The sequence below is a fragment of the Microchirus variegatus genome, assembly GCF_963457635.1.
Source record: "Microchirus variegatus genome assembly, chromosome: 14".
NCBI classification, from domain to species: Eukaryota; Metazoa; Chordata; class Actinopteri; order Pleuronectiformes; family Soleidae; genus Microchirus; species Microchirus variegatus.
The window spans coordinates 8,337,977-8,358,673 of NC_139815.1; the positions used below are offsets into that span (position 1 = coordinate 8,337,977).

The 20,697-nt window shown below is 40.6% G+C and overlaps 2 protein-coding genes across 2 annotated transcripts; one reads left to right on the forward strand and one right to left on the reverse strand.

Moving 5' to 3' along the window:
• Positions 1–304: 304 nt before the first annotated feature.
• LOC310936992 (tripartite motif-containing protein 16-like) lies at positions 305–1,981 on the reverse strand (the record flags this gene model as incomplete). Its single annotated transcript, XM_083901171.1, has 1 exon — positions 305–1,981. One exon carries the CDS (start codon positions 1,979–1,981, stop codon positions 305–307), a length of 1,677 nt encoding a protein of 558 aa, XP_083757297.1.
• A 14,790-nt stretch (positions 1,982–16,771) lies between these two features.
• lrrc4cb (leucine rich repeat containing 4C-b) lies at positions 16,772–18,667 on the forward strand (the record flags this gene model as incomplete). Its single annotated transcript, XM_083900936.1, has 1 exon — positions 16,772–18,667. One exon carries the CDS (start codon positions 16,772–16,774, stop codon positions 18,665–18,667), a length of 1,896 nt encoding a protein of 631 aa, XP_083757062.1.
• Between the last annotated feature and the right edge of the window lie 2,030 nt (positions 18,668–20,697).

Here is a 20,697-nt window from a genome sequence, read left to right on the forward strand (position 1 = left end):
TCAAATACACTGAACCATGAATCAAATACACTTAACCATCAATCAAATAAACTTAACCATGAATCAATGGTCTTCAGTGCAGAGTCTCACACATATGATCCATGGTGGCATTGAATCTCTTCTCTGTCTCATCAAGTTTTTTCTCTTTATTTACGAGTCATTTTTCAAGAGTCATTTGTGTACTAGTCAATAAACATGCTCACAGTTTAAACTCAATAGTCCAAAGTTGACTGGACTGGAGAGAGCAGAGAAGTTAAAGAGGTAAACACAGTGTTTAACTCACTGCTCCTGAAAGAACTCAAGTCTATTTGAGTTTACACAACTCTGCTGTGTTGCCAGGTGAAGGATAAAGACGCACTCCAGCATAGAGAGGCTGAGTGAACGTGGTGTGGACATTGTGGATCAGAGTCATAGTGTCAGAGACTCTGTAGAAGGCGAGAAGACCTGCTGTGTGGTCCAGGAAAACTCCCACTTTGGAGACGTTAACATCTGAAACTTTAGTCCACTTACTGTTGTGACCAAACTGACAACTGTTTTGTCCACATTCTAAAGCCCAAGAGTTGTCATTGAATCCAAATCCACATTCATTTGAACTCCCAAATCTCTTGATGTTCTTGTACGTCACTGCTACACGAACTGCTCCCCCTCTCCACTCCACCTCCCAGTAACAACGTCCACTTAGACTCTCTTTACTCAGGACCTGAGGCCAATTAGTGAATCTGTCTCTGTGACGAGGATAGGACTGAGCTTTCTTCCTCATTGCCACTTTTCTGTTTCCCTCAGATAAAAACAGATGTGGGAGAGCTGTATTTGGATCCAGTATGATTTCCTGTGAATATCTGAGGAATTGAGCTCTGGTCTTTGGTTCAGATTCTGGTTCTGTCAGTAAAACATCTACTTCAGACACAGCCAGTGAGACGTTTGTCCACATCTTGGTCAGGACGTCCTGCAGTTGACCTATGAGCTTTGCCACAACCACTGTCACGTCCTCAAAGTGTCTCAGAGGACGGACGTTGATGGTGGACGAGTGTGTAGATGGACTGAGTGGTGACAGTGAGCGGTAGTTGAGGAGAAACTGGGTGTGGTCGTGTGTGAGTGAGAGCTGCTTCAGTTCAGCTTCTCTCTTCTTCAGCTCAGTCTTCTCCTGCTGAAGCTTCTTCTCAGCTTCTCTGATTCGACTCACTTCAGTTTGATGCTTGGATCTGATCTGCTGCTTCACTTCACAGTGTCTTTTCTGCATGAGGTGCAGCGTCTCAGTGAAGCCCTCATCTGTGTCCACCACAGCTTTATCAGCAGAGAGAGTGAGAGCCTCCTCCTCCTGTTGAAGCACCTTCTCATCTCTGTCTATGTCCTGGAGTCTCTGCTGGACTTCTTCTTGACTCAGATCCAGCTCTCTCTGCTTCTGCGTCCTCAATGCTGCAGCTGAGACTGTGTCGTGGTCTTTATGTTTGTCCACAGAGCAGAGGTAACAGATACACTGCTGATCAGTGCGGCAGAACATGTCCATCATCTTACCATGACGAGGACACATGTTCTCCTGGAGGTTCTTGGAGGGCTCCACCAACTTGTGTTTCTTAAATGCAGGTGATTGATGATGAGGTTGGAGGTGTTCCTCACAGTAAGAGGCCAAACAAACCAAACAGGACTTGAGAGCTTTCATTTTCCTGCCAGTACAGAAATCACAGGGCACATCTTCAGCTCCAGCATAGAAGTGATGAGCAGGAGCCGCGTGGAGTCCAGTCTTCTTCAGCTGCTCCACTAAATCTGCTAACATGATGTTTTTTAACAGTTCAGGCCTCAGTGTGTAGATCTTTCTACACTGAGGGCAACTGTAGATCCTCTTCACGTCCTCTGAGTCCCAGTGGTCTTTAATACAGTTCATACAATAGCTGTGTCCACAGGTAAGAGTCACCGGATCCTTTAGAAGATCCAAACAGACAGAACAAGAGAAGCTTTCTCTGTGCAGCTGAACTCCTGCCATTTCACCGCTGTCCGAGTTACTCTGCCTCACAACTGGAACAGGTTTGAGCTCTGATCTCAACAACATGTGACGCAGCAGTGGGCGGAGCCTGTGGACTGTGGCTCTTATCCACCTGTTGTTCTCCTCCTCCCATTGTCAAACTCTGTACTTAGTGACACTCCCTGTGTGTGTATGTGTGGCTGTTGATTTGACAAGCTTGTTTAGCAACTTCACCTTCACCTTGGACCTGAATGAACAGCCACCTCTGCTCGACGAGGCCATGACTCTCTGTCAGTGAAATGGTTTATGATTCTGCTTTGACGCCGTCGTCAGATTTTTACTGTTCAGGTTAATGATGAGTCACCGAGTCCCACAGGGTTCCGTGCTTGGACCTTTACTCTTTGTCAGGAATGGCTCTGTATTTATCCACCACTATGCAGATGATACACAACAATACTTAATCAACAAATCAACAAAAGCCTCATGAAACAAATCTGTCTCAAGGATGTAGACGTTCTGCTACATAGGTGTTGGAGAACCTATGTAGCCTTAAGTTAGCTCAAAAAGTCAAAATATATTCACTTTGTCCATATTGGGCGAGGGTTAAAAATGTGAGCTTGGACCTTTTGTACTCAGCGTACAGATGGTCCGATCTCTGACTTTACAGGAATCACTTTTCAAATGTCTGCTGTTACATAGATGATACACAATATTTACGTAACAATTCAACAAAAGCCTCATGAGACAAATCACATCTGTCTCGAGGACATGGACTTTCTGCTTTTAAAGGTATGAAATATAGCAACATTTGGTAAAGTTATACCTCACCTTTCCCTTCTAAGGCTGTTGGAGAACCTATGAAGCCTGCTCCTGGTATAAATCTAAATTATAAACAACACTTCATAGAATCACTTTGTCATGGAGTCCCACAAGGTTCTGATCTCAGACCCTTTCTTTTCATCCTTTAATACATTACCAGGAATACACTCACACATAAAACAATATTGTAAAAGTGTAGCTGGACAGATGAAAGTTTAAAACGAGGTCAAAGAGATTGGGCTGTTTTTGTTCTGCTGCAACCCTGCTTGTCAACAAGTAAAAGTTGGCACATGCCACTGCTGCACCATGGGATGTTTTGGTTTCACAAGAGCACAAGTAGTGCAACATCCCCATTTGTACTTTGGCATCAAAGAGAGCCACATGCTTAAATCAAACAATAGTGAATGAGGAGGAAAAAACAAACAGTTGCAGATGAACAAAAATCAGCATCACAGTGGCTGGACAGCTCCGCCTCAGGGCAACTGCAATTAAATATAAAAGGTGTGAAATCTGTGAAGATGACCCAGGGTAACGCTGACTCATGCTTAAAGCCTATAAGAATCATGTTTGACAAGACACATGAACAGCAGCACAATATTAGAACTGCACAACACTGGATAATTTAAATAAAATGAGTGTGTCGATTTCATATACTGTACAGTGATATTCATCACTATCACTATTCCCATCCTGATGCTGAGTAGCATATTGAGTATTATTTTAATGTTACATCATAAAAGTTAATTTGTATTGCAAAGTCAAACAAATTAGACAAGAAAAAATCTGAAAATAATAAAATATTTTTGCTAATATAATCTTAAATTATGTCGCAGGAGTCACTGTAAAAGTTATTTCCCTCAATGAAGTGTGAAATAATTACATCAGCAAAAACTTAAAATAATTTTGGTGGGTTTATCATATTCACTTCCTGACACAGCCAGGATGTTATAGAATAAGTGAGGCCAACGATATCACTACACACTAGAAATAAGCGTTCCAAAAGGGTTCTTCTACAAGGGCTGAGGTTCTACCTGGAACCATTTGCTTCTGAAAAACCCTTTCCCCGAAGAAAGGGTTTTTCAAGGGTTCTTTGTAACACTAATGGTTCCAGTAAGAACCATTTTGATCCAGAGAACCCTTTAAAACCCTTTTCCTGAATAAAGGGTTTTAAAAAAGTTCCAGGTGGAACCTTCATGAAAAGGTTCTATGGTTCTACTAAGCACTTTTATTTCTGAGAGTGTAGTTTGTGCCTTATCGTGTTAGAGACTGACCTTTTGTTGGTACATGAAACTTGAAATTTAAAAGAAATTCAAGGACAACAAGGACAACCTGGTGGGAAACCACATTTTGGAGGTGGACGTAAATGTTGGCATAACACCAACCCTCAACAGCTTATTTGCATGCCAGCTGAGACTTCACACAATGAACAAATAATGAAAGAAAAACAAGATGGACTACCTACTGTGTGCTGTCTACCCTGGCTACAAACAATCAATCTGTCATCAGTAGTAAGAAAACAAACACATTCCCTTATCTAGCACAACTACCACAGCTTGTGCATTCAGCAGCTGGCTTGGTTGATAATAAAACATTATAACACTTCCTCTGCCATTAGCAAAATACGATCCGATGATCATCATCCTTTGTGGAAAAAAAGGAGGGAAAAAAAAGAAAAGAGAAAAGTTAAAAATGTACACAGTGTTTGTGCTGCAACAGTACAATAAATCCCAAAGCCTTCCAAATGACCTTGCACAAGCAGAACAATAATATGACTCATGGTGGTGAATTGTGATCCTCTTAGTTGGCTCTTTATGAAACACTGTGTGCACAGTGTACATCTGTCTCTCACAAAATTGTTGACTGCTACTTGAATAACTGCACTTTCTCTGCTTTGATTTCTGACTGACTTTAAGATGGCCTCCCACCAAGCGTCATGTACCGGCTGCTGAATTATCAAAGCAGATTAACAGAAAGAAAAGAGAAGGGAGGGAGGGGAGAAGCAGAGCGAAAAAAAACACCACTGAGGCAAAATGTCTGCTCTTCAGCTTTCATTTATAAGCCCAAATATATTGGATGGTGGTTATTTTCGAAAACAGACCTTAATCCTCTGATCACCCTTCTTCGTGAGGTAGATAATTATAGTAATCTGGTTGAAGCGAATTAAATTTCCTAGCTGTAAATTGTTGCACTGGGATGAACTACTTGCTTTATGAAATGAATTATAGCGCCCTGCAGTGTTAACACTTCAGACAATGACTGAGGCAACACATGTACACCACGGAACATTGCTGCTGATCAATTCTTGAGATGCTAATTCACACTGTAGTCACCAGGTACCCATGCAATTTGACTTCCCACATGGCAGGGATGTACTTTAAGAAGAATAGCTGCAATTGTTCGGTATGTTCTATAGGACTAGGTGAGTAACTTGCTTTTTGAAGTAGGACAACCTAATGGTGCTCTCCTAATCTTCACTTCAAATAAAATTCTACCCTTCACCTCTCAAAGCTGTGTCTTATATTGGGAACTTCCTCTGAACATATTCTTAGTAGAGGAGGTTTAAGGTGGCCCTTCTATTGTAGCCATACAGGAAAGAGTTTGTAATGTACTCATTGTTCTTGTTCTGCCCTTGAGCAACTCAGCGATTCCCCACTGACTCGCTGCCAGCTCCAAAGAAGCTCCATGTGAAGATGACCCTTCCTTCTGACCTCCCTGGAGGCAGCAGAGTGAAAGAGAGTTTCACTGCAGGGATCAATAGAACGACCACATCCACCTCACACTATTCCAGCCATTTGAAAAAAAATTGGGAAAGAAGAGCATGAATTTAATCTTCCACCAAAATGTGCAGGCGTCTGCAGTGTTTGTTGAGCTCTCATGTCTCTTATGTGTGTGAGCACATGCTTCTCCGTTCCATTCAAGTAGGTGATTATCAGACGTAGTGTAGTGTGTTCTTACTCTTTATGTGAAAAAAAAAGAAATGTATTTGCATTTTTGAAGTTGCTGCAGAATATTAAATAATATATCCACCGTATGCTCGACGACAAAGCCTAATGACATATTCATTTTTCTCACGGCATTTTCGCTCTCCAGTTTAGTATTTATTGCTTTTTTGTTTGTGTTAGCATGAAGGTAATTGGGTGTAAAAAAGCTTACTTACAGTATCACAGGTGCAAACTCTATTATGCTCTTTATGGAGGCATAAATAGAAGATGCTGTTTGCCAATTAATGTGGTGAATCCCAGAGCACATGTGGTCTTTTCACTGGTTTAATTTTAGCCATTTTTACATTTAAACTACATGTTTCTAAAAGCTGGAGCCAGAGGCTTGTAGTGAATATAGATCTAAACCTAACTAGATGCGTTAGTCCTGGTAATAGATCACTGTCACATCAGTACGGCATCATGTACCTTTAAATTTTGAAAAAAAAAAACTTTTGCTCAACCTCACATATCAATGCTGACTGTCAGGAGCACAGTGCCAGGAGGAACATCTTATTTCATTTACACAGTTTATTGTGACATCTGGTTAAGTCAAATACATTCAAAACAGAGTCGAGCCAACAGATAAGAATAAACAAGGAGCTTTCAGCAGCATCAGTGGAGTTGTTTTTTTTAAAAAACAGAAAGTCATTTGTAACATGATTATATTGTTGTAAATTCTAAAAGTGCAAGTTTAGCTTTTTTATTCTTTGTATTTGATTTATATGGGTGTTTGGGTGCATACTACTGTTTTTGAATAGTTTATTTATTGACCCAAAACACTTAAACTATAAGAAATTTAAGCTCAGCTCTTATTTATTGAGCCTTTTTTGTTGTTGTTTCTTGAACACCAGTGAGAATGATACTGATGCAACCTACATATGAACTATGGATCAGCAAAGGAAAATATGAGGACGTGGTCTCAACATTGTGATTTTAGAACTATGACGATTGATACTGATGATGGACACCAAGCACAATCCAGTCTAATGATATCCGGTGAGAAAGAGTGGTACATTGGTGGGGTTTAATACTGGAAGAACAAAAGCCATCTGTTGTCACCTGAACGTTAACACAAAAGTGCCAAAGAGACCTCCCTTCAATTTTTCCTGTTCTGTCATTTTGCAATTTGTAAACTAGGGTGGCCAGAATTCATTGGCAAATAGGTGTGACTTAACAGAGGACACTCCAGTGAACTAATCCCTTTAAGCACTCTGCACTTTGCAGGGAGCGGCAACCTGCCAACACCGGCCATTGAAGCTATGTTCCTATTGTGTCATTTTTAGTACAGCACTGTTGAATATTGCGACACCAGTAAAATGCCACAGTGAGGTAAACAATTTCGCACCGGAATAGTTTTTTGTTCCTGCCCGTGGAACAAAATCAAAAATGTCCATGTCATGTCATTTTAAGGAGACATATTATACCTTATTTCTCCAAGTTAACCTAGTTCTCTGGTGTCCTAATGAACATGTCTGTGACATGCTTTGGTCAAAACACCTTAAGGATGAAGCACCACAGCAGTTCATTGCCAAAACAGCCCTGTTCAGAATGCTCGCTTTTGAGTGCCTGTCTCTTTAAATGCAAATGAGACACAGGAAACTATGTGAGGCTCCGGCAGCTAACAGCAGTTAGCATTTGAAAAAGCCATCATTTGCCGACTCTAGCCGGCACATTGCTGTCATATATAAAATGTATCCACTGGACACGTAAATCCTCTGAGGCTGGAAGTTTGTGTAGAACTCTGTGCTGCACTGTGCAGCCAAGAATAGTACACTTCGCGGACTTCCGCTCTTCCGGATACTATTGCCCTCGCCTGCACTCTTGCGTTTTTTAGGGACAAAGCGGAGCTCCACGAGACAACAATTCCAGTCTCATTGTGACGTAGCAATGAGCTCGCAAGTCAACATCGCATGTTTTATCTCCTGTACTTAGACTGAGGCGGACCACAAAAACATGAGTGAGTCAACTTTTTTGACACATTGCCTCCTCAAAGGGCCTAGAGAGTCCCAAATATAAGTGTTAAAATGATTAAATAGTGGATTTTGCATAATACTGTATGTCCCCTTTAAAACACAACGCTCTCTCCTACTTTCAACAGCTTCTCAATCCGTAAGAAATCACATTTATTGTTATTTACACATTTAGAAGATAGAGCTATATGTTTCACGGATTAACCATGAAATACAACAAAGGCATCAATGCAGTGTTTTATGTTTTAAATTGAATACTTAATAACTGAGCTTTCAGGCAAAATGAGAGTCATGACTTCAATATACTGGCCGCTCCTCCTCTGCATGAACCTGCTCCAGTGATCACAGAAATTCTTGGCTAAAGCAGTGATCTGTTTAAGCATCGTAAGAAGGCAGCTTACAAGGACTGTGCAGCTCATTATCCTGCCACCGCTGCCAGCTGTGTGTGCACTGCACCTAAATGCAGCCCTCCACCTGTTTTATATACAACATGCAGGGGGTATATGTGTCTCCAGTTTCCCAAAATCAAAAACGTTAAAGCGGTGAGTCCATTCGCTCATACCAAGACTGCACCAACTGCCTGAGTCATGATAACATACTCCTCTGCCCATGTTTTCATTTAGTCCAGTCAGCGTCAACTTTACTGCGATGCGCTTCCAACTACAGTTGGCTGATCTTACAGATCTCCTTTCAGGAACGCAGTCATGGAAGCAGATTGGGGACTTCGACAAGTGACACGAATACTAAGAGTACATTCAGTTAGTTTGCCACACAGGGCATCCTGTCTTAATCCCTTCGCAGAGACCAGACACAGCCTTGGCTGGGTGTGTTTGAACATGGAGGTCCCTGCAGATTATTTAGCCCTTGCAATTATTAAGAGGCATGTTATGGAAATATGTCAGTACAAAAACTTTCATTTAAAATATATCTCTTACACTTCTTGGCCTTTGCAGTACTGCATAATTGGAACTGTATTTATCAACACAAGTACTTCAAGTGCAAATTGCTGAAAAACAGCTTCAGATACTTGTTTGCATTAGCTCTAGCGGCTCAACATAATTTGTTATAATCCCCAAATGAAAGTCAAGAAACTTTTTTGTCAATGAGAAGTGTCAAGCATCCTTTCCCCCTTCAGAATGTACTTAAAAATACAAGAATTGCATTTTAGTCCTTTTAATACAGTATATTCATTGTACACCTGTTTTAATTTAGACCAAAGGTTGCTTAAAGTTGTATGGTTAAGCAGCACAATGTGGGGGTAGACAAAACTAAAATGTGTCTGTCTGTATATATACACGTATATATATATATATATATATATATATATATATATATATATATATATATATATATATATATGGCCATTATTCCAGATAGCCATTTGATTGCCCCCAATTTTGCCTTTATTTTAATTTTATCACATTCCATCAAAGACTGGACAAAATGAGCGCCTGGTCATCAAAAATCATGATGATTTTCAGCGATATGATTATGCCATCTGGGAGTGCTTGTGCCCTGTGGGAATGGCAGATGTTAATCTCAGGTCAGAGTGTCAGCTGCGCCACCTCTTTTCTCACCAATCCCTGATGAACAGACCTGGATTACTGTTCTCTTTTGTTGGTTGGAATAAACATAAATCCCATTTTGGCTGTCATTTTGTGGAATGAATTTGGTATTCAGAACACTCTTGAATACTGTGCACATGCACAGGATAAGTCAGTGAGGGGAAATGTTGGGTGAATCATTCAAGACCATGGCGTTTTAATGGATTTGTTCAGAAAATCAACAGAAATATTTTCTTTTTTTATTTATTTAAACTGTAATCACATTTTCTTAAGAACTGACACACATCCTTTTGATAATAACATTGATGGCACCATGAGACATCATGTTTGTCAAGCTTCTTGCCCAGTCATCCCAAACCTTTGCACTTCATACACATCTCTTTCTTGTGTCCTTATGATATGAGATGGGATGAAAAAAGTTCAGAGACTGTTAATGTTAATGGAAATGTGTGTGCAGCCGACGAGAGAACAATCTGTCATGAGTCAGTATCTGTTATGTTGAGCATCACTGCTTTTGTGACCACTCACAACTGTGCATTTTTCAATAGACGTCAAACCTGAACATAAAACAAACATCAAATTGTATCTCAAACTCATGAGAAGGGTTATAGTCATTTGAATTGAATTGAATTGAATTGAGTTGAAACAAGGGCCTTTCTGCATGTTCTCCCCGTGTGTGCATGTGTTTTCTGCAGGTTTTCTGTCGTCCTCCCACAGTCCAAAAACTTGAAATAAGGGAACAACTGGACACTGTAGCTTGACCGTAGGTGTGAGTATGAGATTGAACAGTTGTTTGTCTCTATGTGGCCCTGTAATGGACTGGCAAACTGTCCTATGTCAGCTGAGATTGGCACACCAATCCCTTAACCACATTTCTTTGTCATTTGATGATTGATTGCACACAGGGACTTAACTCTGGTGTGGTTTTTCAATGCCATAGATACAGTCTCTTTTTCCTTGCCACAACATACTACCACAACGTTTGAAGTCACTTAGGAAATCATATCACACAGATAATGTCATCCAAATGCATTCAATCGGGACCAATAGGAATATTTGTACCACAGTGGTAAAGTGGTTGTCGGAAGAGCTGAAGAAGCCAGATGGATGAGAATTGAAATGTTCTCAGATGCTCCTAATTTAACACCATTGGGTAACTTATGATCTGGATGAATTTCCATGATGTCATATGTTGATGTTCCTCCATTGACATTTGGAATACTCTAAAATGGGTTGCTTGGAGAAAAAGGCAGATTTCACAAACCTTTTAAATAAATCCAGACAGTCGTCTTGCAGGTTCACTGATTGGTTGAATCAGTGAACCTGTAAGCTTGTATTCATGTCCCCTATTGTCCAAAATACAGTTAATGGAGCATTAAAAAATGTACAGGACCCAATAAAGCTCCTTACAACTGGATTTTTCCACTGAAATGAAGAATTGCTTAATTCTGATTCAGGGCATTAAAACAGACATTTGGCTCTTTCCATCATGAGTGAGTGAGCAACTTTGTGGAATCCTGTACCTTAAAGCTCAGAGAACATTTGAATGACAATAGTATGTCCTTACTTAGTGTCTGCAGCTGTGTCATGGTTTTAAAATGAATGAAAAGTTGTAGAATGTCTCACGATTTTTTACCTTGACTCCACTGAAAATTATGTATTTTCCCTCCAGTCAAGAACTGTCCAATTGTCAATGTTACTTTATCTCAAAAATGAATTATCGTGGCTGTCAGTTGAACGTTGAATGATCAGATTCAAATCAGACTTTTTTTTTCAAAGCTAGAATAAGGATTTCTTAATTTCTGTTTCCACACCCCACATCCTAATATTCCGTATAGCTGTTATGGCACAAACAACAACAACAACATATGGCATATTTTCAGGGCCAGCCATGGATCAGGAGGAATGGTAGTTCACCCATTAATCTCTGGTTTCTGTAGTCAACAAACTACCTATCAGTGTATCATAAAAGTGGTGTGTGAATGTGAGTGGAAAAGGGTGAATGTGGCTTGTAGTGTAGAGCGCTAAGTGGTTGGTAAAACTAGAAAAGCAACATAAAAATGGAGTCCATTTACCTTTTACCATTTTGTGATTTATGATTTAGCGTATTGCAGTGGCTGTTACTCCCCTCACAGAGCTAGTCTCAAACACCGAACACACAATCAATCACTAAATGTGACAACCATAAAAATATTTTCTTTCTGTGCAACACTTTTACAATAACTGGTCCAACCAAAGCACTTCATGTACTCAAAATGCAAATTTGAAAATAATGCTTTGAATGTCTGATATATGCATATGACAGCTGCTGAAAAACAAAACTTACCATGTGTGTTGTTGTTTTAAGAAAAAAAATGGTCTCAAATCAGGAAGCAAATCAGTGCCAAAAAAAGAAGAAGTTGTATTGCACCATCCGATCAAGAACATTCAGGTAAATTACAACAGCTTCATCCTGTCAAAAAACAAGCTCTCAGATTTTGTAAGATTCTAAGATGCAGATGGCCTGAAGGGTTTACAGCATCAGCAGAAACGAGTTGAAAACAAGGCATGCGCACAACCATGCAAATTAAACGAATCAGTAATGTATTAAATGAATTCAGTCGATCAGACAGCTTCCTTGTAAATGTAAATGTAAATGTACTTTATTTATACAGCCCTTTACAACAATCCTTTCGGTGATCCAAAGTGCTTTACAAGAAATAAATAAATAAAGAGGAAACACATAAAAGTAATTAAAAACAATAAAAACAATAAAATAGTGCAAAATAAAATAAGATAGAATCAGATAAAAGATAAGAAGACAAAAGATAAAAAGTGTCACCATACTACTCGGTATTAAAAGCCATCCTAAATAAATAGGTTTTTAGCCTTGATTTGAAGAGGCCCAGGTCAGAGATAAGACGCATCTCAACAGGGAGTTTATTCCAGAGCCTGGGAGCAGCAACAGCAAAGGCTCGATCACCCCAGTGTTTATATTTTGACCTGGGCACTTCCAGCAACATTTGGTTGTTTGACCTCAGAGCTCTACCCGGATCACGAACAGTTAAAAGCTCAGATAAATAAGATGGGGCAAGATCATGAAGAGCTTTAAAGGCAAACATTAAAAGTTTAAAATCGATTCTAAAAGAGACTGGAAGCCAATGGAGAGAGTGTAGAACAGGGGTGATGTGCTCTCTTCTATTAGTGTTGGTTAAAAGACGGGCAGCAGCGTTTTGAACAAGTTGAAGGCGACTGAGAGAAGTCTGGGAAATGCCAATATACAGTGCATTGCAGTAGTCTAATCTGGAACTGATTAGCGCATGTATGGCATTCTCAAGGTCGTGACGGCTTAAAAACGCTTTAACTTTGGCCAGCAGACGCAACTGGAAAAAACTAGTCCTGACAACGTTACTAATTTGTTTATCAAACCTCAGATGACTGTCAAAGGTCACTCCCAGATTCCTGATGTTCGGACTGAGTTTTGAGGACAAGGAGCCAAAGCCATCCATCACAGTATCCCCGAACACAATACATTCCGTTTTCTCGTTGTTTAAATTAAGAAAGTTTTGGGCCAACCACTGCTTAATGTCAGCAAGACAGCTAGACAAGGAGGATTGTGCGCTGTTGCTGTTAGGCTTCACTGGCAGGTAGATTTGTAGATCATCTGCATAGCAATGAAAAGATAGGTTGTGCCTGGCTATAATTGACCCAAGTGGCAACATATATAATGAAAAGAGTATGGGGCCAAGAATAGAACCTTGTGGGACTCCACAGGAGAGAGGAGCACTGGAAGAAGACAGATCACCAACCATAACAGAGAAGGTCCTGCAGGACAGGTACGATGTGAACCACCTTAGTGCAGTGCCATGGATGCCAACGTAATTATTTAAACGTGACAGGAGGACTGAGTGGTCCACCGTGTCAAAGGCTGCTGTGAGATCAAGTAGCACTAAGACAACAGGGCTCTTGGCATCCACAGACAGCGCAATATCATTGTGCACTTTTAACAGTGCAGACTCAGTACTGTGACGAGACCTAAAACCAGATTGAAATTTCTCCAGAATAGCGTTGTCTTCCAAAAAGGACTGTAATTGTATAAAAACAACTTTTTCTAAAACCTTGGAGAGAAAGGGCAAATGGGAAACAGGTCTAAAATTAGATAAAACTGAGGGGTCAAGATTAGGCTTTTTAAGAAGAGGCCTGACCACAGCATGTTTAAAAGCAACTGGGACAGTTCCTAATCTAAGGCAGGAGTTGATAAAAATCAGTAGACTGGGCCCCACAGTGTTAAAAGCCATTTGCAGTACTTTGGCAGGGACAATATCCAATGGGCAATTCGTAGGTTTCAAAAATTTCACTACGTTACCGAGAGAGGAGAGAGAAACCACTTCAAACAGTAAGCAACATGCGTCTTTTTGAGACTGCAAGCTCTCACGTCACTTCAGCGTGTACTCACTCTGTCAATTAACTTGATTGACAACGAGTAAGAAGATGAGGAGAATGATTAAAGGAAAAGTCAGTCAACATTACAGATGCCGAAGAAGAAGACACCTGCAGATTGTCCATCACAGGGCCAACATACAGAGACAATCAACCATTCACTCCAATTAACCTCTGCATGTTTTTTTTGCAATGCCTTTGTTTGTTTTACTCCAAAAACTATAATAAATGATGAGATAAATAAGCTAAATACTCTGCTAGTTGGGGAAAGGGATGGTGAAATTGCATTGTGATTCCTGACCACATAAGCAATTAAGTGTGAATGGCAACAGGCATATAAAATCAGGATTATAATTTTGTGTGACACGAGACTTTATTTGTATCCAACATGTGATGTTTGCAGAAGTGGAAGTGCAAGTTAAGATCTTTATTTGATTTTTTTTTGTCACATCCGTAATCTTCGCTTTGCACATGGAACTATTTGCCCTCAGAGGTCCGGAGGGAGATGATAAATATACAAATGAGCCAAGACAATTATCAAAATTGTTAAAATGTTTCTTCAAAGCAAGTTGTTCATTCGTTGCTAAATGTCATATTCATAGATGTGTAATCTTTCACAGTTGGACTTTTGTAGAGCCGTTTCCACACTTCGTCACATCCAAACCCACCACAATATGAACGATTTGTAAATGAAGTGTTACTTATATTAAGTGATAGAAACACTGTCATTTAGGGATTTGAAACTTGATCGTCTGATGTGTGCAAAATGTCCAAGCTCGACGTTCAACTAGTTTCACTAGTGGGAGTTGAACATATTTTGCTTGCGTTGCACAACAGTGGCACTGTAATTACCTGACATATGAAGTGCACTGCGCTGTTCTGAAATACTCTGCTGCACACATTACAGTTTCTTGCTATGTGCAACCTGATTTTAGACCTGCAGTATGTTACCACAGCACTTTTCCAACAAACTCATTATAACAAATTAATTTGGCAAATCACAGCAGTGTTGGACATAATTCCAATGGCTGCTGTTGCAGAGGCAGAAAAGTAAGGGTGGGTGTGTTTTTATGTTGCTGGCAGGATTTTAGATGTAAGCAGCTACTGCTTACAGTAGCTGAATACATGTTGAGCATGGCACGATTAAATTAATCCATGCTGTGTTGCATCAACAAAGGAGGATTTTTGAAGTATATTTTCTTCTGAAATATGTGCCATTCTTGTTGTAATGAGGCGTTTCTCTGCTGTAATCTAGTGTTTAGAAACAGATTGTTGTATTGGCATCTGATAATCTCTATCAGTGAGTTTGTCATGACTGTAATTTTCACCTTCACAGCATTTTGTAATTCCAGTCAGAAGAAATGAGCTCCTAGCAGTGGGAGGCCTTGTTCTATCTGATTCCCCAGCAGAGGCCCATCTCTCTGCAGCCTGTGCACAGTGGCTGGCATGACAGCCTGGCTGGTGTAAAAACCAATCCACATGCAGACTCATTTCTAATGATTAAGTCAGTTGTTCATCCTCACTGGAGAACAATTCTACTTCAGTTATAAATATGTTCTGTTTAGAAAACACCAGTCATTAAATACTCATTACTTGTTGCTTGTGTGTTGACGATAATAAATGATTTACTGAGTTTGAGATGCTAGACCTAAAAAGATAGAACGCTTACATCTAAGCACACAGTAGGGAAGGATCATTGTTTATGCACAACAAAAGCAAAGGCTGCTTTGCTCTTGGAAAAGGCATTCTGTGCACTGAGGAACTAACTAGTACAGTTTGATACAATTAATAATGTCACAGCATATATGCTATGTTTAGCATGTAATATGTGTTTATTAATGTAGCCTATAGGTTGACATCTTTGCAGGCAGAAGATAATGAGGGTTGATTGCAGCAAATTGACACTGTTGGGTGAATACAGGCTGAGCTGTATGTGCATGGCTGTCTTGAAATGTTTTATCTCGAGCACATTCTAGACTAATCTAATCACATTTCATCTAATCTGAGATAACAGAGTAATGAGTTTCTTCTTAGTCACTTGATTCAGGAGATAATAAGTTATGCTATAGTTATGCGAGGACAATATCAGACCTCAGCACACACTCTCGATTCCCATTACTTGCCACAGAATTTGGTGTGATGATATATTGGCTGATAATGAATAGTAAACAGCACTGCACCACTACTTTGAATAAAAATGGGCTTTGTTCATGAATCAATGGGGGCCTGGAAAAAAATGCTTCATTAGAAAATACAAGAAGGCAATCACAGATGAGAATAACTTTAAAAGGCAACAAATGGGCTTGCAAAAAAGTGTATAGCACTGACACGAACACTGTGATTATTGCTTTGGTGCATGTCACTTTTCTTACAGTACAGAAATGACTGGGTCCTAGTGACTTCAACTCTTCATGACTCAAGATTTGTATATTAAATCATTTCAGACTTATGATTTCAATGGGTGAAAGGCTTACAAGAATGTTATGGAATCCAGTTTGAATGGGACACAGCTGCTAAGTTCTTGTTTTTTCATCTGCAGCCTCCAGTGTAGACGTATTAGCTTGTGTGAAGTCTAGAAATCTGGGGCAGTCCAGGGTTAGGGAGCTAACAAAAAGCGTGTTCTATTCCACAGAGGGGCAACACTGACAATTAATTAAGCCTTTAATTCATCTTGCACTTGGTCTTGTGTTATTCGAAAATAACCATTGTTTGCAGCTAAACTAAGCTATTTAAACAGTACAATGTTACTGTTTAAATAGCTTAGTTTAGCTGCAAATAATGTTTATTTTCATTATCAGTTGTCTTAATTCATATACGAGCTACATCTTACAATAGTTTGTGTGGTCTCAATCTTGCACAATTAATTTTACAATCTCATAAACACACAAAGTAGCAATAGTGCTATTGTAGTTTTAATTATTTTAGCATTGAAACTAGTTTGGTGTGCCCCATAAATGAAAACTGTAACAATTTATGCCAATCTATTGTATGTGATTAGTAAATCCTATTTTTTTTTTCTTTCTGTTGCAGAGAACACAAAAACCAGATGAACTATGAATGCTGAACACAATGATCTCCTCCCTCCAGCACCAGACAATGAAAGGTCGTAGGCTGAAGGGGGCACTGTCCAACCCCCTCTTTGTGCTGCTTTTGGCCCTTCAGATCCTGGTGGTGGCTGGGCTGGTTCGTGCTCAGACCTGCCCTTCTGTCTGCTCATGCAGTAACCAGTTCAGCAAAGTCATATGCACTCGCCGCAGTCTACGGGATGTCCCAGATGGCATTTCCACCAACACTCGCTACCTGAACCTCCAGGACAACCTCATCCAGGTCATCAAGGTGGACAGTTTTAAACATCTGCGCCACCTGGAAATTCTGCAGCTGAGCAAAAACCACATCCGGAGCATTGAAATTGGCGCCTTCAATGGGCTGGCCAGTCTTAACACCTTAGAGCTTTTTGATAATCGGCTCACGACAATCCCCAATGGAGCCTTTGAGTACTTGTCCAAGCTGAAGGAGTTGTGGCTACGGAACAACCCAATTGAAAGTATACCATCATATGCCTTCAACAGGGTCCCCTCGCTTCGAAGGCTAGATTTAGGTGAGCTTAAACGTCTCTCTTACATTTCTGATGGAGCATTCAAGGACTTGAGCAACCTGCGGTACCTGAACTTGGGAATGTGCAATCTCAAGGAGATTCCCAACATCCTACCTTTGGTCAAGCTTGAAGAACTAGAAATGTCTGGAAACCAGCTTTCTGTAGTCAAACCCAGCTCATTTACAGGATTAGTGAACCTCCAGAAGCTGTGGATGATGCATGCCCAGATCCAAACTATTGAGAGGAATTCCTTTGATGACCTTCAGTCACTGGTGGAGCTCAACCTGGCTCACAACAACCTTACCTTTCTACCACATGACCTCTTCACACCATTGCATCGCCTAGAGCGGGTCCACCTCCATCACAACCCCTGGAACTGCAACTGTGATATATTGTGGCTCAGCTGGTGGCTGAAGGAGACTGTACCTGCTAATACCAGCTGCTGCGCCCGTTGCCATGGTCCTACAGTTTTTAAAGGTCGCTACATTGGGGAACTGGACCACAGCTACTTCCAGTGTGATGTTCCTGTCATTCTAGAGCCACCCAGTGACTTGAATGTGACAGAAGGCATGGCTGCAGAGCTTAAATGTCGTACAAACTCACTGACATCCATCAGCTGGCTTACACCAAATGGCTCATTGGTGACCCACGGGGCTTACAAAGTGCGTTTGTCTGTACTCAATGACGGGACACTGAACTTTACTAGTGTTACTATGCAGGACACTGGGACTTATACCTGCATGGTTAGCAACACAGCAGGCAACATCTCTGCCTCTGCTGTCCTTAATGTCACTTCTGTGGAAAACAGTGGGGTGACTTATTTCACCACAGTCACTGTGGAGACCATTGAGACACCTGGTGATGATAGTCAAACGCCACTCCCTCCTTTTGGCTGGGTGTCATCCTCAACAACAAAAGGTACTCCTGTGTCAACGAGGACCACTGAGCGGACTTACACCATTCCAGTTGTTGATCTGGATGGAGACGGAGCCCTCAATGGCCTGGATGAAGTGATGAAAACCACAAAGATTATCATTGGCTGCTTCGTGGCCATCACACTTATGGCTGCTGTTCTGCTGGTTATTTTCTACAAGATGAGGAAACAGCATAACCAGCAGGATCCTGATGGTCCTGCCTCCTCTATGGAGGTCATTACTGTTGAAGAAGAGCTTGCAGGTGTTGCTGCCATGGAGAGACACCTATCGCTGCCCCCTCTGGAGCACTACAACCACTACAACACCTACAAGAGCACTTACCACCACCCGCCCATGCTGAGTACCATACACAGCTCAGTCACACAGGAACCTTTACTGATTCAAGCTTGCTCAAAAGACAATGTACAAGAGACCCAAATCTAATTTCTAAGTTTGACTAAATATCCAGTATCAGCAGTTTCCTACAAACACAATGGACCAAAACATGAAAACTCGATAAAGGAAATTAAAAACGACATTGACTTGACAGAGTTGATGTCGATAATGGTGATTGGCAAAGGGACGACATGATACTTTAACACATGTCTTTACAAAAGCAAAGATTATTTATTAAAATATGTCTAGTGACTAAATTAAGAAAAAAAAACAAATTGTGATAGCTTTTTAGCTCATTTTATTTCTCTCTCTTTTTCAATGTGTGTAAATCTGCACAAGGGGAAGAATGGTTGACTAAAAGTGAATTTGGACTTCAGACACATCCCATGTGGAACATATTGCTGAGTTTGGCCTTATACTAAAATGTTGTGTCATTAATTTAATACTTTGATTTTTGTGGTTGTTGTGGTTATTTGCTCGTTGTTGAATAAATTGTGTCCATTTTAGCAGAGCATTATGAGACAAAACATAAAATGGGTTTATTTTCATTGCAGTATATTCTAGCTGTCAGTCAAGACAAAATGGGATCTTTTAATGACACAGCTCTGGATGATATCACAGTGAAGCCAGCATGCCTAAGGAGCAAAGCAGCCAAATGAGTAAATGTGCATTTCCCCTGTGGCTCCTAAACAACAGACATACATCCTTCACTTTAATTAAGATTAAGTTCTTGCACCCACTCCTGCTCCTACATTTTCTTTACGCTTCATGTTTACTACTTCTTTCTTTCGACTACTCCTCTGTGCCTCTATCTCTAAATCCTCCATCTTCCCCTGTCTACCCTTGCTCTGCTTCCTACCCACTCTCTTTTTCCTCTGTGTCCCTTTGCTTGTTTGATTGTCTCTCTGTCACTTTTCTCAGTCACGTTCCTCACCCCTCCGCCATAGCTCATTTGTCTCGCTTTTTCCGTCGGCATGTGCCGTACGATGGCAGAATATTGCTCGGGAAAATGAAGGGGAGCATAAGGCTGCAGTCTGTAGCCTCCCCGTTAACCCAGCAATGATCTACGTTGTCCACTCAGTGTCATGGTACCTTGCCATCACCCCAGGGTCACACAATCTTGGAAGCTGATAGTCCATCTGTTAGTACAGATAAAGAGGCAAATGAGGCTGCTTTGTAATGCAGTGTGACCCTGTCAGGCTAACACAGACATGCCTAACATAGTCAGTGAAGCAACTAGAAACCTGGAAAAAATATATGAAGGGAGATGGGTTATAGCTCATTAATCTGTATCAGCAGTTCATTTGCAGACTAACAGAGGAAAGCTGATAACAAAACAGCGTGAGACTTTTCCATTCTCCCTTTGCCCAACATCTAACAGGGGGTAGAGGCCTTTGATATTGAAGCGACCCCTGCTCAGTCTCATCTTTGTCAGAGGAAAACACACACTTTGATGGTGCATCATTTATAGACCATCCAAACATTGTCTCTGTCCTGTAGTCTGTTCACGCTTTGCTTTTTCATTTAGCCTCCCAAAGAGGAAGGCTCGAGGAAGGGGGGAGGTAAGGATACAAAAAGAGAAGAATAGAAAGAGGGGGAGCCAGACGCACAACGGTCATGAGGAGTCTTCAAACAGAGATATTGCAGATATGAAGAGAGCGGAGTGAAAAATAGATAAGGAATAAGGAGGCAAAAACTAGCCAACAGACTGTTGCCAAGGAAACAGTGACCTTGTACAGAAAGCAAGAAGAGGTGGATTTGCCTTTATCATTGGTCTCTGTGCAACCAGCATTTTTTAAGCACATTTTATCATAAGCAAATTTCCTTTCTGGCAATTCCACAAATGAAAGTAATTATCTACAAACCTGGTATAATTAAACATTGTGAGTGTGATATGATTTAACCTGTACACAGAATCAGCGTGGCAGACACATGCCCAGTTTCTGTAATTTGACGAAACAAATCACTGCACAACGTGACAAACAATTTAACCGTCTAGCAGTTCTACTCACCTGCTGGATTTGTTCTCACATTTTCCACTGTATCAGGGAAAGATGAGCAAAGATAGAGGGAGCAAA